Here is a 19,999-nt window from a genome sequence, read left to right as displayed (position 1 = left end):
TGAAAATAGAAGAATGAAAGCCAAAAGAGGAAAATGAATGCAGCCATCACATCTAAGAATTGCTAAGCTGCCATATAATAAATGTTTTCCTTTGGGTTTAATATCACTTTCATCCACAACAGACCTACTGGATGTGCTTGCCAAGTTCTAAATGTAGCGGTACCCCTGTAGGTGATTTCAGACAGGCCTTAGAAAAAGTACCTTATTACAGGCAAGGACTGCAAGTCCCTATAGTGTAGCAAACAAAGTTCTGGTGCTGGCTGCCCTCTTTGGTGGACTACTGATCCCAGTCAGCCCTCCGCAAACCCTGACAGCCCTCCAAGCTGCAGCAGCCTGACTTCACTGCCAGTAACATCACAGTCTCTCCCGCTGGCTCCACATCCATCTCAGACTGCACACTCCCAATCTGCTCTGGCATGCCTCTCCCAGCTTTACCGACTATGCCTGTCACTTACTGACACCTGATGGATCCCTCCTGGAGACTTGCCCAGCAGTATTCCCAGCTGTCCTCTCTTGAGTAGTGGGCTTCCTCAAAGGCCCCGACAGCCTAATACTCCATCTCTAGTTCTTCCACCTGAACAACTCCTCCCCAGCTGGGCTGGGCTGACTTTAGGTATCTAAGGTAAGGTGACCAGATTTTTGTAATGAAATCCGGGGACATTTTTTTTTTTTTTACTGGTAATGGCGGCAATTAGCGGCTCACTGCCCGTCGCCGCCGCCTCCGCCCACCTCACAGCCTGTCAAGCCTTACTCTCCGGGCCCCGGCTACTACTGGGTGGGGAGTGGAGGAAGATCACTCCACCAGGGAAGGCAAGGAGATGGGCAAGTGGCTGGCCGGGACTTGACCCAAGGCAGAAGAACATGCGAGCAGCAGCGGAACGTGCATGCACCCAAAACTGAAGAAATATTCTCTCTGCTCCGACCAGCACATGATCATCAGAAAGGGGCACAGAAAATTAAAAAAATACACCCCACCCCCTAAGCTAGTAGGAGTGGCAGAGCGGGGGGTTGTAATTCAGATTTTTTATTTTTTAATTCTGCACTGACTGTCTTTGAAATTGACCCAGCCCCTGTTCAAATCCAATCCGGGGACAAAAATGGGGACAGACTTGGTTCGGGGACAGTGTCCTCAATCCGGGGACTGAACCCGGAAACCGGGGATGTCTGGTCACCCTAATTTAAGAAGGCCTGCCCTCTGCCAGTTCAGGTTGGGGATTGGTCAAGGATCCTTAGAACACCCCAGACAGCTCCACCTCTCTTCCTCACCTTCCTTAAAGCCTCTAGAAGCAGAAGGGAGGTGAAACTAGCTATGAGTCACCAGCCTACTCTAGGCATCTCCCAACACACAGATCAAAACAAACAGGCCTAGCTTCTGGCTAGGCCTGCTCGAATTTACCTGCATTACAGAAAAATGTCACTCTAGCACCTACACTAGGTAGAGGTTGCTACATAAATTATAGACAACATGCAGTAAATTGCTACGAGTGTTAGATTGCGTAGTTTAGCTAAACTGTATTACTAGCTGACAATATTCAGTTTTGATTTAGGTTCCCCAGTAAATATTTTAGGTCAGACTTACGAAACAAAATGCAGTGTGTATCTATTAGGTTAAAGCAATGTTCTAGCCCCTCATTATGGACAGATTTCTTTTACACAGAGGTAAAGCATATTACGGGATGTATTATGATTATAACCCAATTCAAGTATTTCAAATGTTTCCACAACTATTGATTTCTGTCTGTTTTATTTCCACCAGTTATTTGGGTGCTTCTTGGCATGGGAGACACGAAATGTAAGCATACCAGCACTGAATGACAGCAAGTATATTGGAATGAGTGTATACAACGTGGGCATAATGTGTATTATAGGAGCTGCTGTCTCCTTCCTCACCAAAGACCAGCCAAACGTCCAGTTCTGTATTGTGGCTCTAGTCATCATATTCTGCAGTACGATTACACTCTGTCTAGTTTTTGTGCCAAAGGTAAGTTATTTACAGGTCTATTTTTATACACTAATTCATTCTGTCATGCGATCAGTTTTATACTCACAGCCTTCAATGTGCAACGTGTTGTGACCTAGATTTAACAAGACATGCTAAAGATCAGCGGTGCTCATCTCCCATTCATACAAAAGTGTATTAACCTCTTAATTTATCATCTATGCAGCTGTAAAAACAAGGGTGATCCAGGCATTGGAGATATATACGGATCAGTATATTCATTATTTAATCAACCTATATGTAAGCAATTTGAACAGTATATTGCTGTTTCAAGTCAACGGCTTTTTAGGTTAGTACTGTTAGTTTCCCAGAATGCAAGCTTATTAATAGTTTAAGGAAAAAAGCTTATTTGACCACATTTCATCTTTCAAATGATCAAAAACCAGGCACTAAAAAAGGACAAGTGTGTAGAAGTGACAGCTTTTGAAACTGCCTACGTGCCTAAAACTGATCTAATTAGCATGTCAGTTCTATTATGAAGAAAGTAGACCACCACAATTGATTATAGGTACAGTAATTCAGGAAGATATTTTGTAATTGTAGAAACCAGGCACATTTGGGCTTTATTTGACATGATATTGAAAAAGGCAGTAGCTTAAAGCGGAGTACCAGTCATTTTTTTTGTTTATTAAAAGTCAGTAGCTAAAAAAACTGTAGCTGCTGACTTTTAATAAACAGCCACTCACCTGTCCTACGATCCAGCAGTGCACTCACCCCAGCCGTGTTCAATCCATGTCCACCGCCGGCAGCGCCGGAATCTTCACTATGGGCACCCGGGTGTGACAGCTTGCGATTTCATAGCCGGGGTGCAAACTGCGTATGTGCGAGCGGCGCCACGCTCTGTGACTGGGCCCAAAGTTTTCTAGGACCTGTAATATTCCCCAGAAGAGTTCGGGAGAGAGGGGGGAAGGAGAACTTTTGATTCCGATCGCCTAAGGCGTCCGGAACGGAAATGGGAGCAGGTACCTGTCAAAATTGGTTACCTGCACCCCCCCTTCTCCCCAAAAGTTTCACAAACAGGAGCTGCTGGGGGTGCCTTAAAGCGGAAGTGCTACTTTTGGGTGGAACTCCGCTTTAAGCCTACAGATATGGACATGAAGGCATGATCTGACAGTCCTCAGGGAACCATCACCTTAATGTTACAAGTTGTTTTTGACGACCTTGCAAGTGTATGGCAATATAGAAGGGGCAAGGAGAAAAGCACTAGGATGGCAGAAGCTGCTGGCATCCATTCTCAGGGAGAATAGTGGTGATCGGGACATGTTGATGTGCCCCCTTAAAGAAGATCTATCAATATAATTTTTTTTTTTTTTTTACAGTTTTGATGAACATTGCGTAAATAATTTTTGCACCTTGTCATGACCACCTTATTCCACTGCTGCTTTTTTGTATATATTGTCCTATCCTAAACCTTTTTTTTTAATTAACAATGTACTGTACATATAGTACTTTTCCCATATTTCTAAGTGTTGTCCAACCCTATTTAAAAGGTCTGACCTGCCCACCCTCACTGCTGCAGCCAATCTGACACCAGCTACGATACACCTGATTTAGAAATAAACTTGTCTCGGTTGTGAGCACTTTCCCAAGAGGAATGCAGGGACTGACACATCCCCCATTCCTTTTCATTCTTGTTGCCATTCCTTGTCACGGGAAAGTTCTCTCTGCCAATATAAGCTGCAGCTATGAATCAGCCGTCTCCTTCATAGATGTTGGCAGATCGGCCATGGCAAGAGGGAAAGTGGGGCAGGTCGGTCCTCAGAACTAGGGTTAGAGAGCACTTTGAAGCATGGGACAAAGTACTATGTGTACTTTGCCGCACAGGGGACAGAACTTTAAAAAATTATAATGATAGATCTTGTTTAAGCAGAAGAGACTAGTGTGTCATGATGTGCAGCTAAATCTGTACTGCAAACTCATGTAGCATACAGCATCTGCTTTATTGTCCTTCAACATTTTAATATCTATAAGTTTGCCAATTCTGGAATAAGCACACTTTTGCTAATATACTGTTGTTTATCCATTACTGCTGGGTATTTATCTTGAACAAAAAACTATCATAATGCTAAATGGAATACTAATAAAATAATATGAACAGTTAGCCCAAATAACACATTAACAACAGCATGAAAGATCAATTGCCTGCTTACAAACAATCCAAGAACGTCTAACTTGTGTATTCACTGTAAATGCATATGCTCACACGCATAGACACATACACTTCATCATTTCGGTTTTATCAGTCTTTGAAAACTCCATTCCTCTCTCAGCTCCTTATCTGTTATTTTCTCTCTGCATCCTCCCAGAACAAGGCTGTTTGCGGATTACACATTTTGCAAGAGGATTATCATGTGATTTTGTAGTTAATAGTAGCTTCATAAACTGAGTGAGCGTAATGTGCAAACACACACATGTCCCAGCCAGCTGTTTCTACACATGAGTCTGCCTATACTTCTAAAGGGATAGTAAAGATTACCTTCATATTTTGCATTATATTGGCCTTATTTTATCATATGAAAGAATGACTACTGCCCACAACAGTAAAGATTAATTAGCAACACTCCCTATTCATTAGGCAGCACTAATCTAATAAAACCAAATCAATCTTCCACTAATTTACATGGTGAACTAGCACAGCTGCGAGCTTAGGATGGCACTGGCGCCTGACTAATGAGCCACAATTATTTTAAATGTCCCCACCCGTGTCCCTGAGTTTGCAGACTGGCTATTTAAAGAAAGTGGCACCACCAGCCAAAAGCATATTATACATTACAGTAATATTGAACGTGGGCAAATTCTGATACATTCTTGAGGCCATAATCCCCACAAGCTTCACAAAATATTTGCCTACGTTTGGATAAGCAAAAATTAATATTGTCTATGTCTTATTTTATGACTAAACTAGAATTGTTAAATTGCAGTGACTATTTAAGACAATAAATGCAATATACTATATATAAAATCACATGACTTCCTGACTGCAGAGGAGAAGCCACTTACTGATAGCAAAGGATTGTGGGAAATGCAGTCCAGTCAACTGAATTTATAATAGACCTCATACTGTTAAAAACTACAAGTTTCAGTGTGCTGAGAAAACTAAAAGAATTCTGGGTGAGCAGATTATTGGAACTCTCTTGGATGTGCTTGCTCTCTTGGGACATCGGATTCAAAGCTGCAGGAGTGAGAGGCTGTCATCCCGTGTGCTGTTTGGTGGTTACCGTGGCCTAGGCAGAGCTGATGACCTCTCACTCTGGGAGCTACATTGCTGGGTGCAGGATAGTTGTCGCTGTTACCACATCTGCTACGTTGCTGATTGGGTCTATCTTCACATTACACCTACGCAGCCAATACCAAAAGCCAGCGAAAATCAAAATGATACCCCACCTTGCACAGCCAGGCACACCAAATTTGCACAGTCTCCCAGATTCAGAAAACAGTCCAGCACTTTGTATTTTTATTTTTATGAGGGAATTAAACTTGGATGGGGAGTAGGGGTATTATAGGATGCCCACTTGACATAGACAACTTCAGGGACAACGTTTCATATATACAGTCTATATACACTCCTCTGTTTCCTCCAACACACTAGCAAAAAAATCAGTGTCCAGCATACACCCCCCTTCCATGCAGCTGTCCCTTTCACTAGCCCTCCTGGCTACTTCTCCTCAGTCCTCCCAAACTGACACCACAGTCCTCCCAGACTGCTCACTCACCAGCCCACCTGGCTGGCTCCTCTGGAGAACTCCTGGATGTGCTAACCTGCTCCTGCTGTCCTCTCCTTGCTCCTGTGCCTCCAGAAAGCTTTTCCTCCATGTGTTGTAGAGGGAAACTGGAGTACCCAGAGAACACACACACGCTGACACCAGAAGTACATACAAATTTAATAAAGATTGTGTCTGTAGCATGAATCAATACCAGAACCTCAGCACTGCCAGGGAGTTGCAGACACTTAGGGTGGCAGCCAGTTAGCTATTGCACTACCCTATCCTCAAAATACGGGGAAGGTACAGAATATTTGTGAGTATATTTATATATCTGTGCATAAGTTAGTGTATGTTCTAAAGCAAGGGTGTCAATCTGTGGCCCAGTTGTTGCAGAACTACAAGTCCCATGACGCATTGCAAGGCTGACATAACTCTCAAAGGCAGAGGCATGATGAGACTTGTAGTTTTGCAACAGCTGGAGGGCCGCAGTTTGACACCCCTGTTCTAAAGCATCTATGCCTGTATGAGCATGTAGATGTATGAATACATGGCCTGTGAACAGCTTTAGCTAGGCTTCTCTTTCTCCTCCAGCTATTCTTTTGCTTATGGCCAAAAAATAGAATCGTCATAATGGCTAGTAGGAAAGGATGTGGGTTAGGAATTTAACAAAGAAGCTATGGTCAATCTTGCATAGTACTGTGCCTGCAGTTCAGAGATGAGAAGGTGCTTAAAGAGAGGAGGGAGTATTCAAGCAGGTACTTTCAATCTACTTCTTGATAAAGGATTTAAGCAGGTACCTTCAATATACTTCTTGATAGGAGATACAAGCAGACACCTTCAATCTACTTCTTGATAGGGGATGCAAACAGGCATCTTCAATCCACTTCTTGATAAAAGGATGCAAGCAGGCACCTTCAATATACTGTACTTCTTGACAGAGGATGCAAGCAGACACCTTCAGTCTACTTCTTGCTAGCAAGCATCTTCAATATACTTCTTGATAAAAGATGCAAGCAGGCACCTTTAATATACTTCTTGATACAGCATTCAAGCAGGCACCTTCATTCTGCTTCATGATGGAGAATGTAAACAGGCACCTTCAATCTACTTCTTGATAGAGGTTGCAAACAGACACCTTCAATCTACTTCTTGGTAGAGGATGTAAGTTGTCACCTTCAATATTCTTACTGATAAAGGATGCAAGCAGGCACCTTCAATATACTTCTTGATAAAGGATGCAAGCAGGCACCTTCAATATAGTTCTTGATATAGGATGCAAACAGGAAACTTTAATCTGGTTCTTGATAGAGGATGCAAGCATGCACCTTCAATCTACTTCTTGATAGAGGATGTAAGTTGGCACCTTCAGACTTCTTACTGATCAAGGAGGCAAGCAGACACCTTCAATATACTTCTTGATAAAGGATGCAAGCAGAAACCTTCAATCTACTTCTTGATAAAGGATGCAAGCAGACACCTTCAATCTACTTCTTGATAGAGGGTGCAAGCAGGCATCTTCAATCCACTTCTTGATAAAGGATGCAAGCAGGAATCTTCAATATACTTTAATTCTTGACAGATGATGCAAGCAAACACCTTCAGTCTACTTCTTTACTTCTTGCTAGAGGTTGCAAGCAGGCATCTTATATATACTTCTTGATAAAGGATGCAAGCAGGCACCTTCAATATATCGCTTGAAAGAGGATGCAAGCAGGCACCTCCAATCGTTTTCTTGATCGAAGGTGCCTGCTTGCATCCTCTATCTACTTCTTGATAAAGGATGTAAGTTGGCACCTTCAATATACTGTACTTCTTGACAGAGGATGCAAGCAGGCACCCTCAATATAGTTCTTAATACAGGGTGCAAACATGAACCTTTAATCTAGTTCTTGATAGAGGATGCACACAGGCACCTTCAATCTACTTCTTGATAAAGGATGCAAGCAGGCAGCTTCAATCAATCCACTTCTTGATAAAAGATGCACGCAGGCACCTTCAATCCATCCACTTCTTGATAAAGGATGCATGCAGGCACCTTCAATTTACTGTACTTCTTGACAGAGGATGCAAGCAGGCACCTTCAGTTTACTGTACTTCTTGACAGAGGATGCAAGCAGGCACCTTCAATTTACTGTACTTCTTGACAGAGGATGCAAATAGGCACCTTCAATCTACTTCTTATTAAAGGCTACAAGGAGGTACCTTCAATATACTTCTTGATAAAGGATGCAAGCAGACACCTTGAATCTACTTTTCTTGATAAAGGATGCAAGCAGGCACCTTTAATTTAGTTATTGATAGAGGATGCAAGCAGGCACCTTTAATCTACTTCATGACATAGGATGTAAGCAGGCACTTTCAATCTACTTCTTGACAAAGGATGCAAGCAGGAACCTTCAACCTACTTCTTGATAAAGGACGCAAGCAGGCAACTTCAATATACTTTTTGACAGAGGATGTAAGCAGGCACTTTAAATCTACTTGCAACATTAAAATTATGTTCAGAATGTTGGGCACCTAATTTCAAATTACATAATACAATGTTGGCCTTGATTTTATAAAATAAAACAACTATATCTGCTGTTGTTAAACATTGATATAATACTGTGCTAAAATTTTTATAGATATTTATTTCCTGGTGCCAGAAGAAGTATCTTTAAACTGTATATAAAACACATCGGGGTTGATTTACTAAAACTGGAGAGTACAAAATCTGGTGCAACTGTGCATCATAGCCATAGAACTAAAAGGCTGGATAGCCACACCCCAATTTTTCACCTTTATTGTGTGTAGAAACAGAGCATCAACAGCACAGAATACAAACTAACAAGCACAGATAATGCGTTTCACACCTGATTCAGTGCCGTATCATAGCTAGGGTGCTAGACAAACACACAGTTGTATATATAGATATATATATCTATATATATATATATCTATATATATAGATATATATATATAGATATATATATATATACACCTAAACGTCCAAAAACAGGTAGAGTTTCTGGATGTCGTTTTAATGGGTGAAGGAGATGAGGTGCTATCCAGGCTCTATAGGAAACTGTCTTCTGGCAATTCCTTATTGAGAGTGGACTCTGGTGACCCCAAACACACTAATAGAGGTATTCCAGTTGGCCAGTTCTTAAGGTTAAAGCGTGTATGCAGAAATGAATCAGATTTCCAAATAGAGGTATTGAACATGAAATCTCGTTTTACCGAGGGGGGTTATATTGAGAGCTATTGAGATTGCAAATAACACTGAGAGAAGCGATCTTCTCCGTGATAATACTGGTAAATCTACAAATGGGAAAAGATGGAAGGGCAGGAATGATAAATCTGGGTCTATTAATGTCCTGTTTTTTTCTACTCCTTTTAGCTTTGAGTTTGATAAAATAAAAAATACTATTGAGAAATATTTGCCGGTGCTATATAATGACCCTATTTATGTTAAGGTTTTGTCCAAAGGTATTAGATCTGTGTCCCGCAGAGCCCCTACCATTGGTGGGACTCTGTTTCCTAGTCTCTATACCAGTAGGTCACATCGCTCACATGCAGTTTAAAGGATCTTATCGATGCATTTGCATGGATGCCCATGTTGTCCCCGTATTAAAAGGGGAGAGGTTATTTATCCCTCCGCTTTGAATAAAGATTTCAAGGTTTCATCATTTATTAACTTCCAATACTAAATATTTGGTATATGTGGTTACTTGTGATAGGCATTGGAATGCATGTCACAATAAAGATGTTACCAGCCTATGTATTCAGGGAGTTGAAAAAATAGTGTTATCTAAAAGGGGAGGAGATAAACTTAGGCTATTATGTAAGAGGGAGATCTACTGGATATTTCATCTCAATACTAGAAAGCCTGTTGGCCTCAATTTTGAGTGGGATGTTTCCCACTATTATTTATAAAATAAAACACATTAATGGTTTATTTGTTCTCCTTTTTAGTCTTTATATCCCTCATTTCCCCTAGCAATTTTTTGGGATATGTGTGGGGATACGTATTCCCATGCTCTATGATTTAAGTGTCACCGTCATGTGTGTGTTTATTATATGTGTATATATCACATTCATAGTGTCTCTATCTAATGGCTGTTTCTCTCCCCCTTTTTTCATTCTTTGATACCTTTGTATTTTAGGTTAAATATGGGTATTGTAATGATGGATGATATGTATTCTTTTTTGGGGGAGAGTATGATGCTGTATATATATATATATATATATATATATATATATGGGTTTCTGTCTTTTTTCTCTTTTTCCTTTTATAGTTACCAAGTTCTAATGGGACATTTGGTCCAAAAAAAACTTTGTATATTGTGCATTAAAGATCATTATGTAGAGATTTGTATAATAGTATGATTACATATTATTGTGGATCTGTGTGTGGGATGCTATGAACGGCATAATGTACTATAGTAGTTGGTTGATATATGCAGTTGCGATTTCCTGATTCAGGCATGCTGACTCACATTGGCCCACTAATTTTTGATGTATCTTTGTATCCGAGTTTCATATTTGATGCTCGATATACAAACATTTATGCAAGAAGTTTATCTGTAACTTGTAATCTAATAAAAGTTTTTAGGTGTGTATATATATCTATATATATCTATATCTATAGATATATATCTATAGATATAGATATATATGGAGGAAATGTATTTCTTCAGTCCATATGTTCATATACATATATATATTTTAATACATATACAAGTTTTATACTTGTATAGATTTTCTTTGTATTTGTGATTATTCGTGATATAGAACTCACTGTGGTGGTCATGCTTTAGTTAACTTGTTTAAATGATTCTTAACCACTTCAATACCAGGTACTTTCCCCCCCTTCCTGCCCAAGCCAATTTTCAGCATTCAGCGCTATTGCTTCTTAAATGATAATTGCGCAGTCATGTTACACTGTACCCAAACAACATTTTTATTATTTTGTTCCCACAAATAGAGCTTTTGTTTGGTGGTATTTGATCACCTCTGGGATTTTTATTTTCTGCTAAACAAATAAAAAAAGTCAGAAAATGTTGAAAAAAAAAGTTTTTCTTTGTTTCTGTTACAAAACTTTGTAAATAAATAAGTTTTCTCCTTCACTGATTGGCACTGATGAGGCTGCACTGACGGGCACTGATAAGGCAGCACTGATGAGGTGGCACTGATGGGCACTGATGATGGGCACTAATATGCGGCATTGATGAGCACTGATATGCAGCACTGATGGGCATTGATAGGCGGCACGGATGGGTGGCACTGATGTACACTGATAGATGGCACTGATGGGCATCATTGATAAGGAGGCACTGGCAGGCATTAGTGATGGGCACTGATTGGCATCAATTGTGGGCACTGATTGGCATCCTTGGTGGCCATGGGTGGCATACCTGGAGGTCACAAGTGGTGGGCATCCCTGGTGGTCCTGGTGGCGTCCCTGGTGGTCCTGGGTGGACATCCTTGGGGGGGCTGCACTGTAAAATCAATCAGCGCAGACCCCTCCTGTCAGAGGAGCAGTCAGTCGCCTCTCCTCTATTCACGTCTGACAGATGCAAGTGAGGAAAAGCCGGCTTTTACTGTTTACACCGTGATCAGCTGTGATTGGACAAAGCTGATCACATGGTAAAGAGTCTCTGTCAGAAACTCTTTACCTAGAACAAAGTTGCGGTGTGTCAGACTGACACGCCGCACCACCGATCACCGCGCAGTGTGCCACCCGCGGGCCCGCACCACCTCGTAAAGCTGATCACGTCATATGACGTCCAGTCAGGATAACTAAACCACTTTGCGCACGTCATATTGCTATATAGCGTGCGGGAAGTGGTTAAGTATTTGACTTAGATGTCCACAGGTGTTTTGGATTGTGACAATTATCAATCAACATCACACATGCTTGTTTTTGGATGTTTAGGTGTATATATATATATATATATACCTGTGTTTTTGTCTAGCACCTTAGCTATGATTAAGCACTGTATCAAGTGTGAAACGCGTTAGATGTGCTTGTTAATTTGTATTCTATGCTGTTGATGCTCTGTTTTTACACGCAATAAAGGTGAATTATTGGAGTGCGGCTATCCAGCCTTTTTTTGTTCTATGTTCCTGTTGCAAACAGAGCCAGCACCTACCTTTCTGCAGAGACAGCTGTTTCAAGGGAGAGGTGATTGTCTTGGAGCGGTGAGCCTTTGCTATGTGCATCATAACTGCATCAGCTTCTAACTTCAAACTTTGACAACAACAAAAAAAGCTGTAGAACTGCGCCAGATTTTGCACTGTTCAGAATTAGTAAATCAACCCCGTTATAGACTGTCTTTATTATTTTTTCAAAGTCTTTATGTATGTTTTCTGATATCATTTTGCCCTCTAATAGGAGACCAATGTGAGTAGAAATAAACCATATTCATATTTCTAAATGAATGTTCATGTGTTGGACTTACTCAAGGAGAAAGCAAAAAAATCTCTTTTTTACTGCCATTATTTTTTTTTAAATAACTTGCTAGATTTATTAATGCATAATTGAAATGTTTATTTGCATAAATATTTGATGTTGCTTTTGTCCACCGAGAACACTAGCCATGCACTCACTGCAGGCTGCAGCAATTGACCCAAATTGCTTGCATAATATAGCACTTACCTTTTAACAAGGGCTTGTATGTATTGAATTGTGCCTCAGCATTATCTGTTAGTAATGTTCTAAATTATTGTTTAATTTTCACAGTTACTTATCTTACGGTCAAATCCTGATGTAGCAACTCAGACCAGAAGGTTTCAGTTTACGCACAATCAAAAAAAAGAAGATTCAAAGACATCAACATCAGTCACCAGCGTTAATCAAGCCAGTACTTCCAGACTAGAAGGACTTCAATCAGAGAATCACCGTTTACGGATGAAAATCACAGAGGTATTTTCCACAGGCTATTTAGGCCGCTGATATTTATGATGTTCCAATCTTTCTGTTCATTATCAGTAGATCTTCATCCTGATGAGAGGGTCTGCATTCTGCCTATATATATCTTTAAATAGCAATTGTTTTACTTATACAAAACCAACGGGCACTGAGTGGCCGAGCCAGCTGCCCATCAGGCATTTTGGTGGGTCCAGACCCTAAAGGTGAGGTCCTTCCAGAGCCTGGACAAGCTCTGTGACATCAGCCAACAGTGAGCTTTAATTTAGAAATTAATTTAGAAAAAGTGTTAGATGACAGAATAACTGTCAGTCAAGCTATGACGCATTGAAAACTGAAAAATGGTCTGGAAAGTAAGAAGGTCCAACATGCTGCTATTTACTGTAGGTAATTAAAAAACAGGATTTCAGCTTGCTTGTGATTGGAAGATCAGAAAAAAAATGTCTGGCACAAGCTCTTTCATTTTTTTTATAAAACCAAAATGTTACTTTCTGCAGTCTTTTCCATGGTTACAGATTTACAGTATAAATATGGTAAATATAACTAAATATTCACATAAATCCAAATATAGCTATATTACTGGGGATGTTATGCTGTGCCTTTATGCTGACAGAGAAAAACAGTGGTGGCATCAGCAGGCATTTCCTTGATTGCATGACGCCAGGATACTGTTCCTATCATTACTCATAGCTCCAGTGAAGACCATATGATACAGTAGCATACAGGCTCGAACATCAACCATATTTTATTTCCAACCAACTTATATGAAAACATTCCTTTTTTTGTATTTTAATACAAAACAAGCATTTGTAATACTTGCTTGAATGTTTTAAGTATATTTTTGGGGTTTACTAATTACATCAACACGTCATCAGTCCAAAAATGTCAGTAATTCACTGAAGTATAGAAAATGGCTTCTAAGGGGTTAAAATTAGATGACTGGATCAAAAGGCTGAAAGGTGAATTCAGTAAGTAAGAAAAAAAAATAACACTGGATCATAAAGTGTTATGTGGGGCTCATTAATCAGTCTAAAATATCTTGCTGTTTGATGAATGTGCGCTATAGGCTACCATAACATCCAGCGTTCTTTAACTCGCTTGGAGAAAACATGAGCCATTGATGAATTTGTTCTTCAGAAAATTTACAATGCGTAAACACATTTTAACAAAGCTTGGGAATTAATGTTACCATTGTAGTCAGCTTCTTATAATTAGAAATGTTACAGTTGATCTGTGGAGTCTAACAAGAATGAACAACAATGTCTTTAATGTATGTTACTGAGAATCAGTAACATTTGCTGTGAAAAAAAAAAAAAAAGTCACCAGCATTGAGTGTTTTCACTTTTAGGCCCCATGCACACATGCAGAAGAGAAGTACTGATTTTTTGAGGAATTTTCCATTTTCTTTTTTTATGCCTCTGAAAACAGCTCTGTATTAGCCAATGTGTCCATGCACATTGTAGCATTTAGATTCACATATTAAGAGTAAAAATGCCCCAAACTTACACTATATTACCAAAAGTATTGGAATGACTGCCTTTACACGCACATGAACTTTAACAGGTTACCAGTCTTAGTCTATAGGGTTCATTCAGTGGGCCCACCCTTTGCAGCTATAACAGCTTCAACTTTTCTGGGAATGCTGTCTACAAGGTTTAGTGTGTTTGAGTGTGTCTATGGGAATGTTTGACCATTCTTTTAGAAGCGCATTTGTGAGGTCAGGCACTGATGTTGGACTAGAAGGCCTTATTCACAGTCTCCTCTCTAATTAATTCCAAAGGTGTTCTATCGGGTTGAGGTCAGGGCTCTGTGCAAGCCATTTCCTCCACCCCAAATTCACTCACTTATGTCTTTATGGACCTTGCTTTGTGCATTGGTCTAAATTATTTGGTGGAGGAAGGATTATGGTGTGGGGTTGTTTTTCAGTGGCTGGGCTTGGCCCCTTCGTTCCACTGAAGGGAACTCTTAAGGCGTCATCACACCAAGACATTTTGGACGATTTCATGTTCCCAACTTTGTGGGAACAGTTTGGGGGGTGGCACCTTCCTGTTCCAACATGACTGTGCACCAGTGTACATACAGTACCTGACCACGAGATTGTGTTTCCAGCGCGATACCATCGCGCTGGTTCTCGGCGACAGGGTGCTGTGCATATCGCGCTGGCTCACTCATCGGGAAAGGAAAACTTTGTTTTCCTCCCGCGATGAGTGACAGGCAGCGCTGTCAGCTGTCTGGTATGAATCCTGAGGCGGGAACACCGCGCCAAATTTTAAATGAAAAAACCTGCGTGGGTTCCCCCCCAGGAGCATACCAGGCCCTTAGGTCTGGTATGGATTGCAAGGGGAACCCCCCTACGCCGAAAAATTGGCGTGGGGGTCCCCCCCAATCCATACCAGACCCTTATCCGAGCACGCAGCCCGGCCGGCCAGGAAAGGGGTGGGGGCGAGCGCCCCCCCCCTCCTGAGCCATACCAAGCCGCATGCCCTCAACATGGGGGGGTGGGTGCCTTGGGGGAGGGGGCGCCCTGCGGGGCCCCCCCACCCCAAAGCACCTTGTCCCCATGTTGATGAGGACAAGGGCCTCTTCCCGACAACCCTGGCCGTTGGTTGTCGGGGTCTGCGGGCGGGGGGGCTTATCGGAATCCGGGAGCCCTCTTTAATAAGGGGGCCCCCAGATCCCGGCCCCCCACCCTGTGTGAATGAGTTTGGGGTACATGGTACCCCTACCCATTCACCTAGGGAAAAGTGTCAATATAAAAAAAAACACAGTACACAGGTTTTAAGAGTAATTTATTAGTCAGCTCTGGGGTCTTCTTCCGACTTTGGGGGGTCTCCTTCCGACTTCTCCCGGTGTTCGGCCTCTTCTCCCGGGCCCCGCCGCTATCTTCTTCCAGCTCTATTGCCAGCGAGGGGCCCGGTCTGCTGCCGCTGTCTCTTCTTCTCCTCTTCCCCGATGTTGACACGACGCTCTCTCCGGCTCGAATGCTGTGTGTGAGCTGCGGAGCCATTTATATAGGCGGTGACCCCGCCCCCTTACGACGTCATGGTCCCAGCATGCGCAGGGACTCTGGCGTCATAAGGGGGCGTGGCCTGACTAATAAATTACTCTTAAAACCTGTGTACTGTGTTTTTTTTTATATTGACACTTTTCCCTAGGTGAATGGGTAGGGGTACCATGTACCCCAAACTCATTCACACAGGGTGGGGGGGCCGGGATCTGGGGGCCCCCTTATTAACCCTTTCATGACTAAGCCTATTTTTGAAATTTGGTGTTTACAAGTTAAAATCCGTATTTTTTGCTAGAAAATTACTTAGAACCCCCAAACATTATATATATTTTTTTAGCAGAGAATCTAGAGAATAAAATGGCGATTGTTGCAATATTTTTTATCACACGGTATTTGTGCAGCGGTGTTTTAAACGCAAATTTTTGGAAAAGTGACACTTTCATGAATTTTAAAAAATCCAAACAGTAAAGTTACCCCAATTTTTTTGTATAATGTGAAAGATGATGTTACGCTGAGTAAATAGATACCAAACATGTCACCCTTTATAATTGCACGCACTCGTGGAATGGCGACGAACTACGGTACCTTTGAATTTCCATAGGCAACGCTTTAAAAATTTTTTACGGTTACCAGGTTTAGGCTACAGAGGAGGTCTAGGGCTAGAATTATTGCTCTCGCTCTGACGATCGCGGCGATACCTCACATGTGTGGTTTGAACACCGTTTACATATGCGGGCGTGACTTCCGTATGCGTTTTCTTCGCTGCGCGAGCTCGCGGGGACAGGGGCACTTTAAAATTTTTTTTTTTTTTTTATTTATTTTATTTATTTTTGTACTTTATAAATTGTGATTAAAAATTTTTTTTTTTTTTTTACTTTTATTGCTGTCACAAGCAATGTAAACATCCCTTGTGACAGTAATATGTGGTGACAGGTACTCTTTATGGAGGGATCGGGGGTCTAAAAGACCCCCGATCCCTCCTTTACACTTCAAAGTATTCAGATCGCCGAAAACGGCGATTCTGAATACTGTGTACTTTTTAAAATTCGGCGCCATTGGCAGCCGAGTAAACGGGAAGTGACGTCATGACGTCGCTTCCGCGTTTACAACAAGAAGGCTGGAACGAAGCCGCTCGCAGCTTCGTTCCAGTCCGCCCCCAGCCGCCGAAGGCTACCGAACGGACACCGGGCCTCCCGATCGCACGGGAGGCCCGGTAACAGCGGCGGGAGGCGGCGGGAGGGGGGGATGTCCCCTCCCGCTCCTCCGGTATAACAGCCGAGCGGCTTTTAGCCACATCGGTTGTTATACATGGGTAGCCGATCGCCCGCTGTAAACAACGGTACCGGGATGATGCCTGCAGCTGCGGGCATCATCCCGGTATAACCCCGGAAAGCCGAGTACACATATATGCGTACGGTCGGCGGGAAGGGGTTAAAGGGGGCTCCCGGATTCCGATAAGCCCCCCCGCCCGCAGACCCCGACAACCAATGGCCAGGGTTGTCGGGAAGAGGCCCTTGTCCTCATCAACATGGGGACAAGGTGCTTTGGGGTGGGGGGGCCCCGCAGGGTGCCCCCTCCCCCAAGGCACTCACCCCCCCATTGTTGAGGGCATGCGGCCTGGTACGGCTCAGGAGGGGGGGGCGCTCGCCCCCACCCCTTTCCTGGCCGGCCGGGCTGCGTGCTCGGATAAGGGTCTGGTATGGATTGGGGGGGACCCCCACGCCAATTTTTCGGCGTAGGGGGGTTCCCCTTGCAATCCATACCAGACCTAAGGGCCTGGTATGCTTCTGGGGGGGAACCCACGCCGGTTTTTTCATTTAAAATTTGGCGCGGTGTTCCCGCCTCAGGATTCATACCAGACAGCTGTCAGCGCTGCCTGTCACTCATCGCGGGAGGAAAACAAAGTTTTCCTTTCCCGATGAGTGAGCCATCTCGGCGCTGGCTCCTGCGACGGGGCTCGCAGGTGTCAAATCTCGCCGAGAAATGAGGCGAGATTGACACAATATCGCGGTCACCTACTGTAGCAAGGTCCATAAAGACATGGATAAGCGAGTTTGGTGTTGAGGAACTTGACTGGCCTGCACAGAATCCTGACCTCAATCCGATAGAACACCTTTAGAATGAATTAGAACAGAGACTGCGAGCCAGGCCTTCTTGTCCACATCGGCGCCTGACCTCACAAATGCACTTCTGGAAGAATGGTCAAACATTCCCATAGCCACACTCCTAAACCTTGTGGACAGCCTTCCCAGAAGAGTTGAAGCTGGAAAGGGTGGGCCAGCTCAATATTGAACCCTGTGGACTAAGACTGGGATGCCATTAAAATTCATGTGCATGTAAAGGCAGGCGTCCCAATATTTTTGGTAATATAGTGTATGTTCAAAGAGGAGGGTGTTGGCATAATTTACACAAATACACATGTAAATGCATACAAACGCATATGTATGTGCGTAAATTCATTCTAGTGCCTATTTGCTTATATTGCCATATGTGTCTAAATGCTCATAAAGCTATCTATATATGTGCTAAAATTAACATTTTTACATTGGATTTTTCTGCCAGCTGACGGCAGAAAGAGCCAGCATTTATGGGAGTATTTTAATATGCAGTCTACGGCCTCATCCACATGAGCAAAAAAAAAACATTTTTAAATGCAATTTTTTATGCTTCTGATTGCAGGTCTATTTCAGCCAATGTGTCCAAGCATATTGTAGTGTTTAGGTCCATATTTTAGTCAGTGTTCAGGGGCACAAAAAAATCCCCAAGCCTGCAATCACATACAGGAAAAAATGTATGTAAGCGCACATGTGTGAATTATTTTCAGTGGCCAGGATAAAATTATTCTAGCCAAAAAAAAGAGTTTATGTGCATATACTTCTAAATGCTATACTCCCTTAAACGGCAGAAAAATCCAGTGTTGATAGAAGTATTTTAATACACCTGTGTGCATTAGGCTTTAAAGAGGATGTTAAGTCACTAGTTGAAATCATAGGAATCCCCTCTGTTTTAGGCAGATATAAAGCACTGTGTATCAATTTTTTAAAGATTATATTCCTAAATACCTTTTTCCACAGCTCCATTGTGCGGTCACGTGATCCCCTTCCACTCTCCTTCCCCGATCTAAGGAGTGCAGCGAGAGGGGCTGAGATTCCCTTCTGACATCAGCCGGCCAGCAGAGGGAGACCACGTGACCGCACAGCCGAGCTGTGCAAGAAGGTATTTAGGAATATCTTTTTTTTTAATTGAAACACAGTACTGTTTATCTGCCTAAAACAGAGGGAATGCCAGTGATTTTAATACATTATTGTATACATTACAGGAATAGCCTCAGGAGGGGGGAAGCGGAGAAGAGATTGGCTCTAACGCAGACTACTGAGCTGACAGACGGGGAGGGAGGGGGAGAGGGAGAGAGTCACAGCAAAGAGTGGGATGAAGGAGGCATGTAAACTGACCATGTTATCATGGATCAGCAGCCATGATTACCATGGTTAGCACACACAGGGGGAAAGATGAACAGGCAGGATCAACAAGGTATTTTACATCATACAATGGGACAAATTCTGCGGCACAAACAGTATGCTATAAATCATGTTTTAAAGGAACAGGAGCATTTAGCGTTACAACCACTTTAATTAACATGACGATGCTAGGAAAATGATAAGCTGGATTTAAACGAATGTAGTCAACATCTTATGTGGTAGATATGAGAGGGATCCTTGTAAGACAACATTACTTTGGGGCATATTTATCACTGAAAAGGACAATTCAGTTGGCAGAGAAAATAACCCTCTTTATGAACAATGGCTAATAGCTACAGCGGCTATGCAGATTTTTAGGGGAAGAAAAAAGGAGTAAATGATTGCAGTGGTAAAAAGTATGAATAAGCAAACCAGTCGACAATATGCAAGTTCTCAGGGAACTGGGCCACTTTGTTTGGGGACAATGTTTGTGGTTAATTCATGACCATTGCCACCATGATTTGTGCCACCTTGCTTCCACCAGTGTATTTTTCAGCCAATCAGTATTGGTGAAGTGAATTGATACTCCCCTATTATAAAATATCAGCATGGAGGCACATATTGTTGCAGGTAAAGAGGGTGAAGGGTGGAGGAAAATAGCAGCTGCTGGTAAATTAGAACTAAAGGCAAAACGTTTTTTATTTTGGATATTGGTATTACCCCTGTTATGCCCCGTACACACGGTCGGACTTTGTTCGGACATTCCGACAACAAAATCCTAGGATTTTTTCCGACGGATGTTGGCTCAAACTTGTCTTGCATACACATGGTCACACAAAGTTGTCGGAAAATCCGATCGTTCTAAACGCGGTGACGTAAAACACGTACTTCGGAACTATAAACGGGGCAGTGGCCAATAGT

At 42.4% G+C, this 19,999-nt stretch overlaps 1 protein-coding gene across 2 annotated transcripts in view; it reads left to right on the top strand.

Annotated features, from left to right (window-relative positions):
• The window catches only part of GABBR2 (gamma-aminobutyric acid type B receptor subunit 2), a 982,804-nt gene that overhangs the window by 929,215 nt on the left and 33,590 nt on the right, over positions 1-19,999 (top strand). For both annotated transcript variants that reach the window (XM_073630834.1, XM_073630835.1), the window contains exons 15-16: positions 1,757-1,981; positions 12,428-12,610. In XM_073630834.1, coding sequence (XP_073486935.1) covers positions 1,757-1,981; positions 12,428-12,610 — 408 coding nt within the window. The remainder of the gene's footprint in view (positions 1-1,756; positions 1,982-12,427; positions 12,611-19,999) is intronic.

The sequence above is a fragment of the Aquarana catesbeiana genome, linkage group LG05 (assembly GCF_042186555.1).
Source record: "Aquarana catesbeiana isolate 2022-GZ linkage group LG05, ASM4218655v1, whole genome shotgun sequence".
NCBI classification, from domain to species: Eukaryota; Metazoa; Chordata; class Amphibia; order Anura; family Ranidae; genus Aquarana; species Aquarana catesbeiana.
The sequence above is the reverse complement of the archived record's forward strand: the minus strand, read 5'-3'. Positions and strand labels throughout refer to the sequence as shown.